Source organism: Daucus carota, chromosome 4 (genome assembly GCF_001625215.2).
Source record: "Daucus carota subsp. sativus chromosome 4, DH1 v3.0, whole genome shotgun sequence".
NCBI classification, from domain to species: domain Eukaryota; kingdom Viridiplantae; phylum Streptophyta; class Magnoliopsida; order Apiales; family Apiaceae; genus Daucus; species Daucus carota.
Window position 1 is genome coordinate 50,651,097 of NC_030384.2, and position 19,787 is coordinate 50,670,883.

At 34.9% G+C, this 19,787-nt stretch overlaps 3 protein-coding genes across 5 annotated transcripts; all 3 read right to left on the reverse strand.

Annotated features, from left to right (window-relative positions):
• Positions 1-1,435: 1,435 nt before the first annotated feature.
• LOC108216175 (succinate dehydrogenase subunit 5, mitochondrial-like) lies at positions 1,436-4,628 on the reverse strand. Its single transcript, XM_017388865.2, has 4 exons — positions 4,397-4,628; positions 2,825-3,141; positions 2,544-2,729; positions 1,436-1,770 (listed from the first exon to the last, which is right to left on the reverse strand). Exons 1-4 carry the CDS (start codon positions 4,542-4,544, stop codon positions 1,714-1,716), a joined length of 708 nt encoding a protein of 235 aa, XP_017244354.1. The 5' UTR covers positions 4,545-4,628; the 3' UTR covers positions 1,436-1,713.
• Positions 4,629-5,122: 494 nt separating this feature from the next.
• LOC108215894 (CST complex subunit CTC1) lies at positions 5,123-13,432 on the reverse strand. Of its 3 annotated transcripts, none has more exons than XM_017388505.2 (16): positions 12,169-13,432; positions 11,901-12,019; positions 11,740-11,814; positions 11,574-11,652; positions 11,341-11,403; positions 11,186-11,263; positions 10,750-10,947; positions 9,776-9,880; positions 9,350-9,625; positions 8,823-9,275; positions 8,084-8,713; positions 7,909-8,000; positions 7,217-7,406; positions 6,946-7,057; positions 5,695-6,017; positions 5,123-5,556 (listed from the first exon to the last, which is right to left on the reverse strand). In XM_017388505.2, the coding sequence occupies exons 1-16, from the start codon at positions 13,270-13,272 to the stop codon at positions 5,353-5,355; spliced, it is 4,101 nt and encodes a 1,366-aa protein (XP_017243994.1). In that variant the 5' UTR covers positions 13,273-13,432; the 3' UTR covers positions 5,123-5,352. The 3 variants fall into 3 exon arrangements, 2 of the variants coding, with proteins under 2 accessions (XP_017243994.1, XP_063947745.1); XM_064091675.1 differs by having other exon boundaries at positions 5,452-5,590; XR_010291189.1 differs by lacking the exon at positions 5,123-5,556 and adding an exon at positions 6,784-6,860 and having other exon boundaries at positions 5,880-6,017.
• A 1,039-nt stretch (positions 13,433-14,471) lies between these two features.
• Positions 14,472-18,601, reverse strand: LOC108218372 (mitogen-activated protein kinase kinase kinase 5). Its single transcript, XM_017391286.2, has 10 exons — positions 17,789-18,601; positions 16,907-17,485; positions 16,735-16,822; positions 16,418-16,480; positions 16,152-16,315; positions 15,815-15,890; positions 15,563-15,622; positions 15,361-15,486; positions 14,771-14,969; positions 14,472-14,658 (listed from the first exon to the last, which is right to left on the reverse strand). The coding sequence occupies exons 1-9, from the start codon at positions 18,148-18,150 to the stop codon at positions 14,778-14,780; spliced, it is 1,710 nt and encodes a 569-aa protein (XP_017246775.1). The 5' UTR covers positions 18,151-18,601; the 3' UTR covers positions 14,472-14,658; positions 14,771-14,777.
• Positions 18,602-19,787: the final 1,186 nt, after the last annotated feature.

Genomic DNA, 19,787 nt, shown 5'->3' on the forward strand with positions numbered 1-19,787 from the left:
TCTTTTCTTTCTTTTTTTCTGAGAAATTTTTAAAGTGATTTCTGAGAAATTTCTCTTTTCATGCTACTACTATAAATGGGTCACTGTGATAAATTCTGGGGCACTCGATTTGGCAAAATACCGTTTTGAACCATGATCGTGATAATTGATTATTTCGTGGTTATTTATTTTTATCTTATTTAAGATCAAAATTTCGCTGATTGTAAAGAAAAATCGCTTCTCACAGGTTAAAAAGGAGATGATAATCGCTAAGCAATCTTTTGTTAATGCGTCTTCGCAGTTAGTAACTTATGGAGTATTATATATCGGTTCACGCTTGGCTTTGAATTATTTTTACTTGTATAATTCTATAGGGTACACTTTATTTTATTATTAATACGTAGGCTTGAGCAGAGGCTAAGAAAATTTCACACTTGGCGATTGCCACAAGCAAAAGCATCTGGCGGTGTTTAACCCCAAAAAACAACAAAAGACAAAAACATCTCGGGGGCGACAGTCGCAGAAAGCTCAAATTTTCCTTTCGTTGTTGGAGCTAGACTCCTTTCTTGTGTTCATGTTTTTGCCAAACTGAACCAAACTTAAGGAGGTTAACATCGTTATCAATTTTCATCAATCACATATTCATTAACTTAAATCGCCTATATGGAAATATAGCAGGCCTAACTTTAGCATCTTCCAAATCAGGACAGATTTGTTACCATAGGTAGTTACTTATATTAGACTGGTCAAGTTAGCAACATTCAACATATGTTGTGCTTCATTGTCTCTTGATGAAATGCCTGATACAGTGCTTGCAAATTATTGTAAGATTTTGACATAAAGCTCCTCAATCATAAGAACTTTAAACTTCAAAGCCACATAATAGGATAATAATTGATGAAGTTTGAAATATACTAACAGTCTTGTTCTCTTGCATATGGCTAAAAAGTTAAACCTGTATAAATTATTCAGTTGCACTGTATATGTTTGCAAGACAATAATTTCAGAATTTAAAATTCTGAAAATTGGATTTCAGATTAGCAAACACTACATAAAAGAACTAGCTGATAACTCAAGATACAAGTCTCTGCTTGCAAAGAAATTGTTTTGCCAAACTACATATAATAATAGATCATCACGCCTCAACAGCCTAACAATAAGGTAATTTTAAATTGGATTTAAAGTAATCAGGAGCTTGGAAGAAAACAGAAAACCAGTAGATCACACTTCAGCAGCGTTCAGCCTGTATTATATATGAGTACATTTAAAGCAATCTACAGGAAACACTTCTGCGGATACAGTTCATGTATACATTCTAAGAAATCTAGGAAGAGAACTTATTCCTCAAGGACATATATCAATTATCAAGTATCTAAATGGTTCTAACCAACTTTCAAATTAAACTTGTACAGCATATCATGCATCACCGGGGATTATAAAGCAAGTTAATATGGACTCTACCTTTAAAAAACATTTTATTGCCAATCCATCTCCAAAAACATTTTAAGCAGCTATTATTCCCAGCAAATGCTTCATACCGATGAGTATAACGAAAGAAACAGAAAATCGTGTCTATGAACTTTAAACTGAACATCATCAAAAATATAAAATCGCTCGCTTTTAACAGACAGGATAGCTGTGATATCCTTGTGACGCCTAAACTATAAACCAACGCCGAGAATTTCTTATGAGAACAATCATCAGGTCCCAAGACATTCCACTTGTCCAGCAAAGTTATGCTCTGTGCTCAACATACGAACCAGAAAGCCCTGAAGTCCCAAGGACTGTGATCTGCAATTACATATATATAAGCAAAGTATTACTAATAATTAGACCAGCCTCGCATGACACTTTAAATTCAAGGAACCGGCACTATTACATTCATTAAAAGTTCAAGACCATTCTTAACAACAAATAACTTTTAGCTCCTTGAAAGTCCGAACAAAAGCATAGCTACTGGCTGAAGTTAATTTCCTCTCTTAAGATATGTCACAACATCTTAAATAATATAACTAGCATTTTTATGCACCAAAAGTTAGTAGATTTAAGAAATTAGACAAGACACTATATATTTGTAAATTATGAATAAAATGTCTTGGTTACATGATAAGTGTTTCGAATTCATTGTTAGCTGGCTTGTCTCACAACTTTATTTCTAGTCAGTATTATATTTCATTTTTTGAGAAAGTTCATAGTTTAAAACAATTTTGAGTATTAAATTGTGTGTTTATCATGTAAATCTGTGACAAGATGCCACTTGTAAACATTCATACTATATATCACATGATCCTATTAATTAGTTCAAAATAATATTTGAAAGTTAAAAGCTGGACAGTAACTTTTTAATTGGTTTCACATAGAGAACCACCACATTTTAAACCAAACCTATAGCTGGAAATCCAGCTGCACCAACTATTATATTTCTAGTTTCAGCATTTGACAACAGCACCTAATTAGTTGCAGTGCAGTTTAAAACTCAATAACATAGGATTCTCAGACCTAATATAATTTGCAAGTGCACAAGACAAAGAAGATAAATTTGGTAGAGTACTATAGTACTATACCTTTCCCCATTCAGAACTGAGACCACCACATCTCATTTTTAAGTGAATCATCCTCGTTCCAAGCTCATTCTCCACTTTCTTCCGGATAAAGGTCTCATCAGGTCCAAAGGCATCCAAATATGCATTGTAACGCTGAAAAGCAGTCAATAATGCCTTGGCAAATATATCTGGTAGAGGTTTGACATCCTGCAGAAACATTTTTAGATTAAAACAGAATATTAACCGAAGAAGCATATAATAAATAGTCACTAAAAACACTTGTTGCTGTTATCGTATGTAACCTCTCCACTCAATCCAACAGAGTCATCAATTTCCATCCTCAAGGATACAAGTTTGCCTGTAAACTCCTCAACTGCGTCGGCTGCAAGAAGAACACTTTTTAAGGTCTCCTGACCAGACTTATCCTCTGAGCTCTTAATCAATGCTTTCTTTGCTTCAGAGACTACAGCACTTGGGATGTCACTCCAATCTGCTGCTAATAAATCCTTAATGGCGATCATTACCTCAGGGTCTTTTATGGTAGGCATATGAGTTACATCCTCGCTAAAAGAACGTGTGCTTCCAATGTTCATTTTGATCAAAAACGGGGACCTGAAATCTGTGAGAATTTGATATGAAAATCTGATGATACCTTTCTAGGGTCAAATAAAGAAGAAAAATGAACTCAGACAAGAAGCTGAGCATATAGATAAACCTAATTATAAAACTAAGCCATGCCTAAAAGTATTTGCAAATAATCAATAATTCAATATATTAACAATTTGTGTGTTTATCCTATCGTGCAAACATTAAGCAACATGATTTCAAACTAAAACTGTCCCATCGTCATGGTTATATTGACACAAGGCCTCTATGCACTATACAAAAGTTGCCTCATATCTATTATTTTCACTTTTAACACAATACATTATACATTCATACTAGACAGAAAAGAATTGAAATAAAAAAACTTGACGACTTTATATATGAACAAAATTAACACCTTTGACAATCTTCATTAATAAATTCAAGTATTTTAATTTAAAAAGAATTCCTCCGCGTAGCCAGTGTACTGTACCAGAAAATATTAAGAAAAAAAAGTTTGAACTCTCTTCAACACACCTCTTTTTAGTCAACACAAGGCTCTAAAGTTGTGCCACTTAAAGTATGTACATATTGGTACCTACCTATATGTTAATATTGAAAACTTTTATCGCAAATTTTAATTTTACATCGAGATCCTTCAAAAACATCATAAACCTAGACAAAATGACAAAAAATGAACTTGGCAAATAAATAGAGTGAATGGACAAATTCAAGAAGCCAAAGCACATTCTGATTTCTGTCACATATAGAAAAAATTCTCCATCCCTAACAGAGACGTATCTCAGGCATTTCAGAAAAGCCAACATAAACAGTACCTTAAATACAAGGATTCCAATGCACAAAGTATTAAACTGGACTCTCATAACTAAATATCCAGAAAAACTACAACTAAACTCACCCATTTCATGGCAGCAAAACAATACATAAGAAAACCTTATACAGCAACGAGAACTTTTCATTTTCACTGCTCATCTCTAAAAATAGAGATACATTTCTGACCTTCCGAAATATTTTTTTACAATTCGTTTTCCATTTCGTCCACTCCAACACTAGATAGACACTTTGTACGCTACAAATAGAAAATTAAAGCAAACACGATAACGACAAACGCTACACGCCTAAACTGCCTACAAAACTGACAGAATCATAACAAACTGCATCGAATAAAACATCTCCAACAATAAATTTCTCCACACTAAGTAATTGTAATTTTGTTTCAATTATGCTAATTAACTGTAAATTGTAGACATATGTGTGTGATAGAGTACCAGGAGAGAGGCGTTTAGAAACGGTGGAGAGATGAAGATTCCGGTGACCGGCGGCGACGAGTTGGTTGTTGACGGAAGTGGCGACATGGCCTCGGGATCTATGAAGGATCGAACGGTAGAGGGATCGAGCTCTTGCTATTTTCTCCATTTACGCTGCTTCTTCGATTTGCTTACGACGAATGATCTGAGAGACCCAAATACAAATTGAATATTTTTATTTTTATTTTTTTGAGCCAACAAGCCCAAAAGTATGAATAATAGATATAAATTATAGTAAATTTTTTTACATAATATATTATATAATAAATTAATTAATATATCAAAGATTATTATAATTTAATAAAATATCCAACTTTTAATCTGATTGATCCTTTTCTTTAATCCTGGATCATCTCGTTAATTTCTCATCAACATCTCCACTCCACCAAATAATTTCAATACCCGATTTTTCATTTAAATTAGAAGTTCATTTTTGCATAATTTTCTTAGATTTGATATAAAGATTATTTTAATATTTTAATATAATATATAACAACTATTCTGATTATTTTTTTATTTTTAATTATTTAAACTTGTGTCAGAAGAATTAGCCGAAATTCCCCCTCCATTTCACTCGAATCAATCAATTCAACTTTTCTCAAAAATGTCAGTGAGACATTTTGTTTCACCACCTAAAAAAAGAGGAGCATAAAAAATGTAAACAAAATGGCAAGCTACACTTGGTTGGTAAGCAAAGGCTTGACCCTGAGGCAGGGTCATATCACATTTTCACATATGTACAATTGTTATCCATGAACATGGGATCTGATTAATAATTATCAATCCCAATTTACAGGAAGATGCACTTATATGCACTTAAAACTTGAAGGCTATACAAAAGTGATTTAATCCAAAAAAAAGTGGTGGGGATTTTACATGGATTTCCTCTCCTAGATGAAAATTATCTGATTTTGAAACTAAGATAATAACATGCTCACTTCTTCAAAGATTTTGCTTGCCTTTAATTCTTCAAAGATGCTCCTTGCTTCAGAGAGCTGGTTGGAATGATGAACTTCCATGCCCCATATGTTTCTCATCGGAAGATTTGGCATGTTCAGTGATGTCAATTGGTTTTCTAACCTCTTTGTATCAACAGAATCCATGGCACGGCCAACAACAGTCTATAAAGACAAAGAAGCAAGAACTTCATAAACACTGGGGAAAATAGAAAAGCATATGTGCATTTCACATGAAAATCACACATGTTACTGGCATAAGGCTTCCATGTAGATATATTCATTCTTATGCAGAAAACTTACCCATAGGTTGCTTCTGGAGCAAGCATTTAGAATACTGAGCTTGAGGAAATCCTCATCTCGGCTGCTCATAATTTTATTTGAACCCACTATAATGTCTTGAAATGAAGCATCGGAAGTTGATCCACAGTTTCTCACGACAATTCTCCCATGCTGCTGCAGTATTTTATCCAGTTTAACACTGTTGGGGTCTCTAGATTTGGTTAGCAAAGTCTTCTTTGATCCCATTGAACTTTCTCCTGTAGCTTCATATTCTTTGTCCAGTCGTAGCAATGTCAACGCCATCTCATTATTAGTCCAGCAACAACACGAGGATGATCCATCGTCTACATGGGGAAAAAAGTGCAAAATGGTAGTATGAACCAAGATAATAACCTATATCTATCAGCACATGCACAAATATGCAAACATACTCTCTCCATCCAAATGTAATAATCTATGTTACTTTCTTTGGGTTTTTTTTTGCCAAAATTACTTACTTTCAGTTTGTTCTCTTAAACATGGTAGAAGTTGCTAACTTGTCATACTCATTTAAAGCAGTTCAAGTATTATTGTGACCCCCAATTAACAAAAATTTAAAAAGTGCCATAGTGTTGTATTAATTCTTCATTATAAAGCACAGGGGTACATTATAGCTTTGACCAAATTTATTTCATCATCACTGGAAAAAGAAACCTATCATGTCCGGAACCATGCATGAGATCCCAAAAGTTCGGAGCAAAAAATAAAATAAAATCAGCTTTAAGATAGATAGGTTCCCCAAACAACTTATGATAAGTTCATGCCAAATCATTCATAACACTGTAAATAAATATCAAACACACACATCCATTAAGTTGGACCTCCTCGCTATAAAAAAAAAATTAATAACACCATGGACACTTGGTGGTTATGTAAGACTTTGGCATGGCACCTTTTTCACTTGGATAGATACAGAAAGTTTTGATAGTAACATCATATAAAAGCAATCAAGTTCCCATTAAAAAAAAAAAAAAAAAAACCCTTAATAGAAAGAGCAACCTAGCATCAAAGAGGCATCCGGAAATAATTTCAGATAAAACGTAACAGGAATACAAGTAAGATGGCCCAAACCTTTCTTTCTCGGTTTCTCCTTATTAAGTCGTAGTAAAAACCACAAAACAGAAACACTTGAGTTCCTTGTTAATCACCTAGAACACAGTCCTGTAATTGCTAACGCAATGCTATTCAAAATAATTGTGGTAGGGTAGAGGGAGGTCAGAAGCAATATCATACCAAGAATGAAACCCGCAAGTGGAATGTTTGCAGGTGAGCAAATGTGAGCTATTCGATGAGATTGTACAACCTTTTCATTTTTCTCCAGCACCAATATATATACAGCAATAATCTGTCAAAATTATATATTGATAACCAAGAAACAAAAATATACAAAAGCATTATCGAATTTATGTGCCATTTAAAAGAAGAAAATGTAGCAGGAAGTCTTATTAGTTAGGGATGCGAAGCAGCTTGTAAATCATTAAGTTGAAAGATAATTGCCATTCACCTTGCAATGCAACTTCAGTAGCATATAACTCGGGCATTGGTCCATTTCAGATATCAAAGATACTGGTCCAATGTCCAATAAGGGAATAGAGGGAAATTCTAAAGTAGCTGAAAGGTACTGACTGTTGATGACCAATGCAGGACCAAGAATGATGACAGATGCAGGTATTAGCAGAAATTCATTTTGCCCACTGAAAAATAGAACATTCAATATTTTAATTAGACAAAATTAAGCATTTTTGTTTTTAAAAATGAAACAAGTCCAGAACATCCAAATGCCGTAATATACATGGGGTTTATGCGTAGGTGCACAGAGGGCTGAACAGAAAATCAGCACTTATAGACCCCTCATGAAGAGTCACTAACAATGAATTTTTAACAATGGTATTCTCTCTCTTCTTTCAAATAAAAAGGATCCTGTATATTATGTGGGGAAACCTCAGATATATCAACTGGGCCATAGTACAAAAGTTCCAACCAGAAACCTGCTAGGCATTTACATATAAAGTACACTAAGGATTGTGAATTAGAACTTGTCACAACTCAATCTGTCATCAATAGGGCCAAAGAAAAGGGGGAGACCGGGAGATTAGACAGGGACCCAATGAATCAGCAGGGCCATATATAGAGAGTTTCTACGTCAGTTTTCAAGTTCAAAGTGGAACACCATTATGAATCAAGAACTAAACTTACCCTGCTACAAGTATTCTGTGGAATGTAGCATTGACCCCTGCTCCAAACCCAACAGGAAAAGCATGTTTACTCAGCTTACCAAAGATTTTCACCTAATATATAATATAAAACAAATAATATAAGATTGCAAATTACATAAACAAAATGAATAGGACTAGGGATAGATGAATATTACCATGTGGTTCTCAACTAAAACATGGATGCAGGCACTCTGTGTCATGTGCTTGATGAAATTTGGGACATAACCACCAAAGGAACTCCCATAACCAATATTTACAGCCAGAGAAGATTGATCAGTGCTGTGAAAAGCGACCACATGTCCATGCAGAGATATTAGTTTTCCCCTGGGCAAAAAAACATCTAAATTTGAATTGCGAACAGATTTTACTGATCGAGTCATGTGTTCGGAGATGTTAGTCAATTCTTCAAACGAGGAAATTGGTTTTACAAAACCTTGCCCCAGATATTCTATATTGCCTTCTAAGAAAGCTAAAGATTCAGGAGAAAGAAACATTTTTACTTCTGAACAGGAATGAGGACATGCATTCATGAACTTCAAACTAGGAAGCTCAACTCCATGAGAATCTTTAGGCACAGTCACTTTATTGCAGAAAAATATATCATGAATTAGAGGTGTTTGATCAATTGCCAGGAGTGCCTCCTGCGATGAGAATGAAATGCTCAAAGGAATTGCTCTAGAAGTGATTAATACTTTACCAATACTCAGGGCACTGGAGTTATTAATAGAGCAATAACGATCTTCCTTTTGGTGCTTTATGATGTAACAACCACCAATTTTCAGTGACTGCAGAAGCGGAAGACAATATGCAAGTTCAATAAGAACTCGAGTGAAAATCATATAAATTGCTTTATCCTTTTATGGATAAGGTAAGAGAGTATGGAAGCAAGCTAACCTGAAATTCGCAAAAGTCACGCTGCTCAAACTCTAGCAAAACCTTTCGGACACCAGAGTAGGAGGTAGAAGTAATCTTTGTTTTATCATTTCTGCAGTTGAACATGGTTTCTTTAAAATAAAGAGTGACGCAAGGGATTTCAAGTGGATAACTTGAACCAGAACATATCTTCTCCTTGTAAATTCTCCTGAAAGTATTTACGCAATAACTTGAATTGCCAGCTGATTCATTTTGGGCATAATTGGGACCAGAACTAGATGTTTCAATAGTTTTACATCTTTTAGTCGTCTTCTCATAACTTTTATCATAATTTTCCACCAAGTCACTGGAAAGAGGTTTGGATATAGCAGTTATTTGATCTTCAGCTTTATCAGGGATAAGCAGATCCCAAGGCAGAATAATGGCCTCAGCATATGCGTTCAACCTCTCTGTAATAATGTGATCATCTTGAAACTGGAATTATTGACATGTCAAACATAAAGTGAAGTGATGGAACAGTAAATTAATTAGCTTGCACAAGGACATACCCTTTGCAACACAGGAAATTTGTGCGTAACCTTGAGCAAATGGAATCTTCCTTTAAGATCTTCCAATGTCTCCTTATAACTAAAACCAGGGAAAACAGGACGGCTTCTGTAAAGTTCACCTATTCTGTGACAGTACATATAAACAGTCAAATTACTCCCTTCCACGAATATAGCATTATTTAGTATACTTTGACACGAAAATAATCCAGTTGGGACTGATTCCAAATGATCTGCTAGGTCAGAAATGCCTTCCATTACAGCTGTGAAGTCAGAGACCTGATAAGATGAACAAATTAATATTAAGCAGCATAAGCCACAATGTGTACAATAACAATATGTTGCACCTACAAAAATAATGCAGGGCTGGAAGCAAAACATAATAAAGCATATTTTGTAACATATATTTTAGAAAAAGGTTACATCTACCTGATATATAGTTCCGATGCTTAAACTTGATGGAAGGTTAGGTGAAACTATGTCAATGCTCCCAGTTGCATCAATTAGCTGCAAACTTCCGGGGGATAGAGAACTCTAGAGAAAAATTACAAAGAAGAAGACAAGAAGATAAACATCCATTTAAAATTTCACCAATATCCACATTCTGTAATACCTACAAGCGCATTTTCCCCGGTCATAGTCCATCTATTTATCAGTTTTGGACTTGCCAGTTGGCAAAAAGCATATTACTGGGATTTTACAATTCATGCGTATATTGCCACAATACCACACCTCTAAATATAGGCATACTGGACATTGGAACTAAGCCCAACGTTCAGTTGTGAAAAAAGGTGCTGACTGGGGTTGGTGCAGAAAGGGAAATAATATTTTCAGTGATGATGAGGTAAACAGTATTGATTAGTGAACACACCATACTCATGCAAAAGAATACACAGTGAATCTCTTTTTTTACACAGATATAGCTCAAAAAGGGAGTAATCACACTTCCCCTGCTCAAGGTGTGTGCAGGTCAAACCCAATTACTAATATTTAATGAAGAGTATGCAAGCATTACTTTATTAAACAAAACAAACTTTGGCATAACATTTAGCCTACAAATATATGAACGACATAAACAATTTGGGTAGAATTTAAAAATTACTGTTCTGCTACTAAAGCCATTGAAACTAATCCTTCATGGTCCTGAATTTAGGTCCATATGTAAGGAAATCCTTAATTTCTGAATTGCACTTAACAGCAACAACGAACCAAGTACCGCATATCCCACACATCAAAGCTGACTTGCTCTATTAATAGTCTAAATTCTAAACATTAACCAGTGAGTCAGTGAACTATAGTCTATTTAGTTATATTCTTTTATGCACATCTACTTAGCGAATATGTCACTTCAAAAATTGCATAAAGATGTATAATAGAAGAACAAATACAAGTAGATCAATTACCTTTAGGCTTCCTAACAAAACCACATCAATATCTTTACTTTGCAGCATCATTTTGGTAGGCTGACTGAAAGATTTCCGTCCACAAATTTGGGGGCTTTCTAGATTATCATTACTCATTATATCAGAACCAGCCTTCCTAGCGGTCATCTTTATCCATGTGGCCTTACAATGACTAATGAAACTAGACATGGGTACCACCTGAGGATATGAAACAATTATAGTAATTAGGTGCAGCTAATTGGACACACTTGATACCATAAGAAATGTTATATGTGTATAGTTCTCCATAACTAGGGAATAGATATTAGGCTCGATAACACCAAAAAAAAGAAAAAAAAAACTAATATAAGGTGATGTGATTCTCCATGACGTGGGAACATTCGTACAGTACAGAAAAGAAAGATAATTAATCGACCACCTCAAACCATATACATACCAATTTCAAGCAGCCACAATCAGGTTCAGATCCACAACCGCATGAGTCATGCTTGCAGTATTCCACGAAGATGCCGTGCTGCGATTATCGCTAGCATTAGAGATATAATTAAACGGAAGCATCAGTTTATCCGCAAAGTAGAGTGATCTTTTTACCCGTGAACGCATGACTGATGAAGGTAAACAGGAGGTACAATATTTTTGAGCCACTCCTTGCTTCTAGAAAAAACATGCAACTGTATTGATCAGCTTCATACATACACAGAACTAAAAAGCATAGTACCAACTTCTGTCTATTATATGTACAAGATTTAGGTCATAACAATATGTATGCTTTCAAATAGAAGTTAATGCACAACACAATAAACATAGGCACGAAGGAGTAGTACATGCTTTGATCCTAATATATCCGTCTCGGATAGAATCCTGGAGAACTTATTCTTGAAACACGAGATAGTAAGTAATACCCTGAAAAAAAAAAAGCAAAAACTAAGAGATTGCATCAGGATTGCCAGAAAATGTGGAAATTGCTGCATTATGAAATAATTTTACTACCACATTCTTGCAGAAAATGATAAGGAGTCAATGAACTTCCTCAAAAGGCTTTCAGAGTGTCCCTGAATATTGCACCTGTGACACACATACATATTATTACTAACCAAGGTAGCAGAATTATAAAAATATAATAATAAATAGAACTAAGCGCAGTTACCAACCCAGTTTTCATGGGCGAAAACGACTTCACATGAATGCTAGTTTTAAAACAAGCTCCAAGAACAAGTAGATTTGTCCAAGAGAAACTGGGATGCACGAAATGTACATTCCTCACAGATACCTGCAAAAAAACATATTATCTATGAAGGAGACCAAGAAAATTTACAAAGCATTTTAATATCCCAGCTGTCGACAATTCTATCACACCTACGATCGAATTTACCAGGATCACTCATAAAATCTGAATAGACTAAAACATATGTTACTTACAATCGCACCAACTCTAAGACTGTGTGTAAAATTGAGCAGCTGATCCGTTAATAGTAACATCACTTTTTTATCGAACTCGATGACCATTCCCTGCATGTAGATTTCTGTAACAATACCCGTATACTCACCACATTCACCCTTACCAAGAACAATGGTCTTCTGAAATAAAACACACTGATCCTGAAATCTAGGTAGATGCAGCTTAGATTTCTCTGAGGTCACATACATTAACTGCGACTCTTCCTCTTTCCCAATGAAAATTAACTTCTTCTTTAAACCAGTTAGTGAAACATAATTTCCTACCAATTTTGAAACCACAGGGTGCCAACATGATGCAAAATCATATATATACACAATAAAAGATTTCGTAAAATTATCAATACAATGCCGTTCATGAATACCACACAATGCCTTATCAGGATCACTAGAACTACACAACTTGCACTCACAAACTAAAACTTTAGTTAAAAATCCACTTACTAAACTTGCTCGCTTATCATCCTTTCCCCCAGCATTACACGGAACAACTGTAACAGGACTAACTGATTCTATCACTCCATGAACATAACACCGAGCCCTGCAATTCTCTTTAACATTACCCGGAAACTCCAAACATAAAGGAAAAGACTCTACTTTTAAAGAACAAGGAACCAAGAAACCCGAAGATTCCGCAAAAGCCCACTTAATAATTTCCAAGAACCCTCCACCATACTTAAAAGGAATGTAATTCCAAGCAAGAACACGAATCTTTTTCCCAATTACTCGAGGATGGAAATCAAGAATGTCACAACAAACCGAAGAATCGCCATCTGAGAAGGAAAAGCAACTGATTTTAGAACACCCAGAAGCTGAATTTGAAGGTAGAGGTTCAAGATTTCTGTGAATTGGGAGATTTAGAGTTCCTACAAGAACTGTGGGACCCTTTAGGGGTTTTAGGGTTTTGGGGTTCGTGGGGGTAGGGGATTCATTCTGGGTCTTATCTATTCGGGGAAGCTTTGCTTTGGGTTTGGGGTTGGAAGAGGAAAGGGAAGATGCAGCCGTGAGTGGAAGAGATTGATGAATGAGATGAGAAAGTGAGAGGATTTTCACAGGTTGTTCTTCCATTATATTCAAAACTCAACGATATAGAACACGAGTCACTGGTAGTAATCAACTGGATAATTATATAGTATAATACACACATAAAAGCAAGCAAGCAGTCATTTATAGAGAATATTGAAGACGAAAGAGGGGAGGGGGATTGCGCGGGAAAAATTTATGGAGACTCTTGTCATAAGAAATCAAGTAGCTTATCAGATACTCCACGTTATAATAAGTTTTTTTTATAATAGGTTTGATTGAATACAAAATAAATCAAAATTTATTAAATTTACTCTTAATAATTCCTATTTTAATTTTTATAACAATTCCTGTTTTAATTATAACACAAAATTATTGAACAACTGATTTTTGAGTTACTCTTATCATTTTTGGTCATTTAAATTACAAGATTTTCCATGCACTATACTAAAATTGGCATTGCCAAGTTTTTCTTAAAATTTTGACTAATTAATTAATTTAATAAATTATATATTATTATTTCAATTCATGTGATTAGTTTTTTAATCTGTCAAAAAAAATTATTTATTAATATTTGAACAATTTTTACACCGATTAAATCTCTTTCTTGCATTTTATGATGCCATTATTAAACATGATAATAAATTTCTTCCCATTCTTAAACTTACTTTTATCTACGATTTCCATCATCCTAAATTTAAATTTTTTTTGGGATAATATAACTCAATAAAATTATTGAAAAACACGTATATGATAAATCAAAATAAATTATAAAATATGTTTAAAAATTATATTTATAATATTTTTTAATCATCAGCCAAGAAACGGTCTTGTAGATAGACACGTAGATTAGGATACAAAAGAGTACATAAAAAGTGCACCAATATCTTTTTAATATCTTTTTACATTTATATTATATCTATTTATAAAATAAAATTATAATTCGCAAATATAGATTATTTATAAAAAAAGAATGACACATCCATAAATTTAAGAACATTCAAAGTAATCTTCTTCATCCAATCCATTTTTTGACCAAGTTCTTCACCCTTTATCTACATTGCACATGCTTCTATATTCACATCTAACCTACAACTAAATCAAAAATATTCATACAGTTTATACAAGATTCAGTCTAATAATACCTACACAGTCTGAGATGCATTTGAGTTCATAATATGTAAAATTTCACTGAAATATGTTGAGGATGTGCTTGGAAGAAGTCTGAAGCTTGAACACTGAACTACAGAAAGGTGGTAGTAACTCAGATAGTAGATAAAGTCTTTGTTACAGAATCCCTTGCAGAATTAGTGGCCAAGGTTAGAAGCAATCCCTACCCCGTGTTAAGAGCTTTTCCCTTTGTAACCAATGTAGATGGTGAAACCGACCTCCAATTCAGTTTGTTCTATCAACAACAAACACGGATTTTTCCTGAAATAATATTATGTTCATATACAGAGTGATAGCATACACTTAAAAATCGCATTTTGTTGCACTGGAATTTATAATTGATAGAGACCAGCTAAGGGCGTCTGAAACTTACATGCAATTTAAGGCCAGAACGTTCTTTTCTGTTTTTGATCCTGTAAGTTTCTTAAAAAGGGATGGTCAAGTAACATAACTGCTGTTGGTCTGTCAGCTGGATTTCTCTGGAAGCACCTTCCCAGGAAATCCTTTCCTTCTGCGGATAATGAATCTGGTATGGCTGGGGATCTGTTCAACACATTAAACATAGCTTGTACCTGATATACGGGCACAATAAATCAAAATAGTTCAAGTGCACATATTTATCTGTTAGTTAGAATGGAGAGTAGTAATATTTGATATAATAGAGACATGAATATTTGAGGAACTAGATGAATTTCAAAAGATTTCCTTCACAACCCCTGTATTCCATCAAATATTTTAAATACAAGGTACTCGTGAGTTCAGTCACAAAAAGAACTCCAGATACAATGCTAGAGAAAAAAAGAAACCAGGGAAAAATTTGGACTGTAGAAGGAAATACCAAGAAACAAATATTCAACTGTTGATTTACAACCATGCTGTTATTTCTTTGATATCAGGAATATTCAGAGGCATATTATACTCGTATACTGATTAATTAATATATGCAGTTGTTGAGTTGTTTACCCCACTGTATTCACTCCATGGCGGTTTTCCTGTCAGCATCTCGATGACAGTACAACCCACACTCCATATGTCAACAGCAAAGGCAAGCTCCGGTTTGGGATCTTTTCGCATCATAGACAGCAAAACCTGTGGAGGAAGATATGGGGATTATACTTTACAGTAAGCTAATCTAACTTAGTGATATAAGTACAAACTGAGATACCTCTGGAGCCATCCAATGTGGACTTCCCTTCAAGGAAAGATCAACTGCATAACTTGTAAGCTGAATAGAAAAAAGTCTGCAACATAAGAACAAAGGAAGAGCAGAAGATACAACCAAGAAATGCAAACCATTACTGAAAAGAATAACCAAAATTCTTGCATCCTTTTCCTTTTTATTACGAAGATGAACATTAAGGCAAAATATTAGCAAAAGGCATAAATATACCAGAGGCTGAAGACTCTTAGATCTTACATGTTTTGCCAACCCAAAGTCAGCAAGTTTCACAACACCGGATGAATTGACAAGCAAATTTGCCCCTTTAATGTCCCTAAAAGAAAATCAGCATTGAGTTGAACAAACTTTAATTAATAAACATCGTGCACCAACTCTCAGAAAATCAGCATAAATCTTATTAAAGTTCTTCCTAGCCAAGGGAAACTAAGTAGAAAGACATGACCAACAGGTATTGTAGGAATGGGCTATTTCCTTGATCACAACTTCTTTTGGAGCCCTATCGCAGCTTCTACAGTATAACACGATGAAACAGGAAATCTACCTACATGTCTGAAAGAATAAGTCAAGCTTTCACCTGTGAATTGTATTTGTGCTATGCAAGTATGCTAGTCCCGAGAGAATATGACGGGTGAAACTGCGTACCACAGATTCAGTTATTGACCGATAATGCTCACGGACATAGTTATTAATTGATCCTGGATGGACATACTCCAGATATATGCAAAAGCGATCCTCAATCTGCAAAAAATATTCAACTTCATTGTTGGTGAAATATTGTTGAAAATCAAAAGGAACAAAGTCAGACTAAAATAAGAGAACATGAAACAACAATATACTAACTATATCACTGCCAAGATATTGCACAATGTTTGGATGATCCAGTTGCTGAAGAACTTTAATTTCCTGGTAGAACAGAAATAAGCCAGCACAAGAAGCTGCTGTAAGAAGCAGGCAGCATAATTCAGTCACAGTAAATTAGAATGTATTTCCCCATGTTTCTAAACACGAGATGACGAGAGGCATTCTTTTTGTAAATCATGAGCATCTTCACTTCTATTGAAGATTGTAAACTATCAAAGCTTAAACTAGAGTCCTAGGCCAAAAGTCGGAGTAAATAGATATAACTTGAATGTAATTTAATGATGCAGCAGTATAACCTGCTCCAACTGTTTAATACACTCGGCGGATTTAGAGTCAGAAGGAATAATATCAACTTCTTTCATTGCACACATCGCTCCATCATGACTATTCATCGAAAACAAAAAACAGTAAGACATCATATCATACTACTTCACCACAGGGGCAAGAAAGCAACAGTTCATATCTTACCGGCTGATGGCAACATAAACACTTCCATAGGTACCACGGCCAATGAGTTTTTCTTTTTGCCATTGACCTTTTGTTGATGATTCATTTGTTGTGTGAGACGTATTAGGTAAATGTGAAGGTGATGGCACTCCTGGTGGAAGGGGTAATTGGTGGACGCTGGAATTATAACGTTCGGGAATGGTAGCAGGGCTTCCGGGAAGAGACTTATAATGTGAATGGCGTGCAATGCCAGAACGGTACCTTATATTTTGGTGGGGACTTGGTAGAGCTGGACTATGGTGTGGAGAACGGTCAGGGCTGGGTAAAACTCTTTCTGGCAACACATAGGAATTTGGAACTACATTCCTATCTATAGAAATGTTGAATTCACGAGGAACAGCATATGAAGAATGGAGAACATCCACCGAGCCAAATCTTTGTGGACTAACCGCAGGACTTGAGAAGCCACTAGTTGGAGCACTCCTTGCAGGAACATCCAGCCTGAAGTTGTGAGCATTGCCAGCATTTTCAAAATGGAACCCCCTCCGATGATAAGTGGGAACTCTAGATGATTTACTAGCAACATAATCTGTTCTCTTCCTGATAGTATAACTCAAAAATTTTAAAAAGATGTTTGTCAGAAACATATCAACTATTTAATTAAAATTTAGTTGTACCAATTTGCAAATCTACTAAAGAATGCTTTATAAAAATCCTCTCAAGTAAAATCAAGATTAATTCCAGATTAATAGAAATTCGCAACTCCCCCCATCCCATTGGATCGTTAACATTCTAGAGAGAAGCTTCAAACATAAGTTATGAAACTATATTTTATGAATGCGAGCCAAGTAACGTAAAAAAGTGTTAATAAATGGAAGGGACGGAGGGAGTATCATTCTTTACCCCCTGGTGACAGGGCTCGATGAGCTATCCTCCCCTACTCGAGGCCTTCCATTGATCTGCACGCGTAATTTATCATCTGCTTTGAGAAATGAAGACAGGTCAGGAAGTGGCAGTGGTTGAGGCACAGCAGGCACAGACCGATGCCTGAAGCTAGTCGGCGAGAGTGATCCCCTGTTAGGGGAAACTGGTACAGACTTGGACCGAACCTCAATAGGCTGCAAACCTAGGTCAAATTCAGTTGCATGGCGAAACTTACGCTGTCTAGTAAGCTGCCTTCTCGACCCCAGTGATTTTTCACTGCTTAGCGGAGAATCAGGAGGCGAAGACGGCCGAGAAAAAAACACATTTTTGGTGTAAGGCATGTGGTATCAAGTATCAACACCTATCTATAACTGAAGAATCTTAATCAATAAATTACTGTGTTTAACTTGAGAGCCAAAAGAATGAATGGGCCTGAAACTATAGTCATGTCACTGGGAGTCATCACATTCACCAAACAGCTGGCATGAAGCTACCGAGTCAAGTATTTGAATGAAGAGCCATATGTTCAAATAGCCTAACTAGTGTCACCAACAAAAGGTCAACATTGTAGATTTGTATAATAATATGAAAACCATGGTCAATCACGGTCGACAACTCTGTCCGCTTCAAACATCAACACCAACGGTTTTAGCGTGAGAACATGATAATTTGTAACACTAAGCATCATAAGACATTAAATTAATAAAAAGTGTGAAACCCGGAACATATTTGCAGTCGACAGACAGAACCTTATGAAACCTAACGTCACAGCTTAACACATAGCGATGCCGTAAAAGTTGCATATTACTATTATTTTAATTTAGTACCAGTAGTAGCTATCTTGACTTGTGATAGTTAAGCAAAATTAACCGGCCGGCCGGCCGGTCGTTCATTACTGAGACTGCAAAATGTATTCGACACTAAAAAAGTGAAAAAAAGAGGGGTCATTAATCAATAGGAGTACTGTACTACTTACAAGCCCATATCAGAAGAGCAGAAAAATGTTAATAAAAAGCCCAAATTTGGAGTACTGCCAATGTTCAAATGAACAGGCCCAGCTAGCTTAATCAATCTCGACGAAAATAAAGACTGGACCCATATAGGAAAAAATACCAGGAAAAGTTGGAATTCTGCACCCAAAAAAACAAGAGAAACAAAATACGGCTGCAATTTGGGAGTTGGTAAAATTATTAGGTCTCTCTCTATATATATAATCTAATTTAATTTAATTTTAACCTATAATAGCACATGATCGTTTTTTATTCTTAAAAGAAAAAAGTTATTTGGGGTCAATAGGCAAAAAGATAATTAAACTCATGGTTAATTTGCAGTCGGGTTACCGAACTCAAAAAGTTTGCAAACGAGTCACAAAATTAAATTTAATTTGCAGTCAACCCACTGAACTACTAAATTTAATTTGTAGTCAACTCACTGAACTAATAAAAACTTGCATTTAGGTCAGTGCACCGTTAAGTATCGGTTGACTTTAACGGAATCCGTTAAAATAAAAAAAACTCTAGAAAAAATATAAAAAAAATTGATTTTCTTAAAAATTCTGAAAGTTTAAAAAAAATCTGAATTTTTTTAAAAACTTTAAAAATATGGAATTTTTAAAAAAAATGAAAAAATGTAAAATCTTCCAAAAATATTTTTTGAATTTTTTTTAAAAAATCAAATAAAATCTGGAAATTCAAAAATACATCTAAATTTTTTATTGGTTCAATGAGTTGACTGCAATTTAAATCTAGTTCTGTGATCTGTTTGCAAACTTTTTGAGTTCAGTGACCCAATTGCAAGTTGGCCATGAGTTGAGTAATCTTTTTGCCTATTAACCCGGTTATTTGGTGTATACAAGTTGTTTTATATTTATGAACAACATGACATCCCAAAAACAGTTTTTAATGGGCGCATTTAATTTGAATTATAATGAATATTTTTTAGTCAATGGATTGTATGTGATTTTGATTTTGTGTCATAA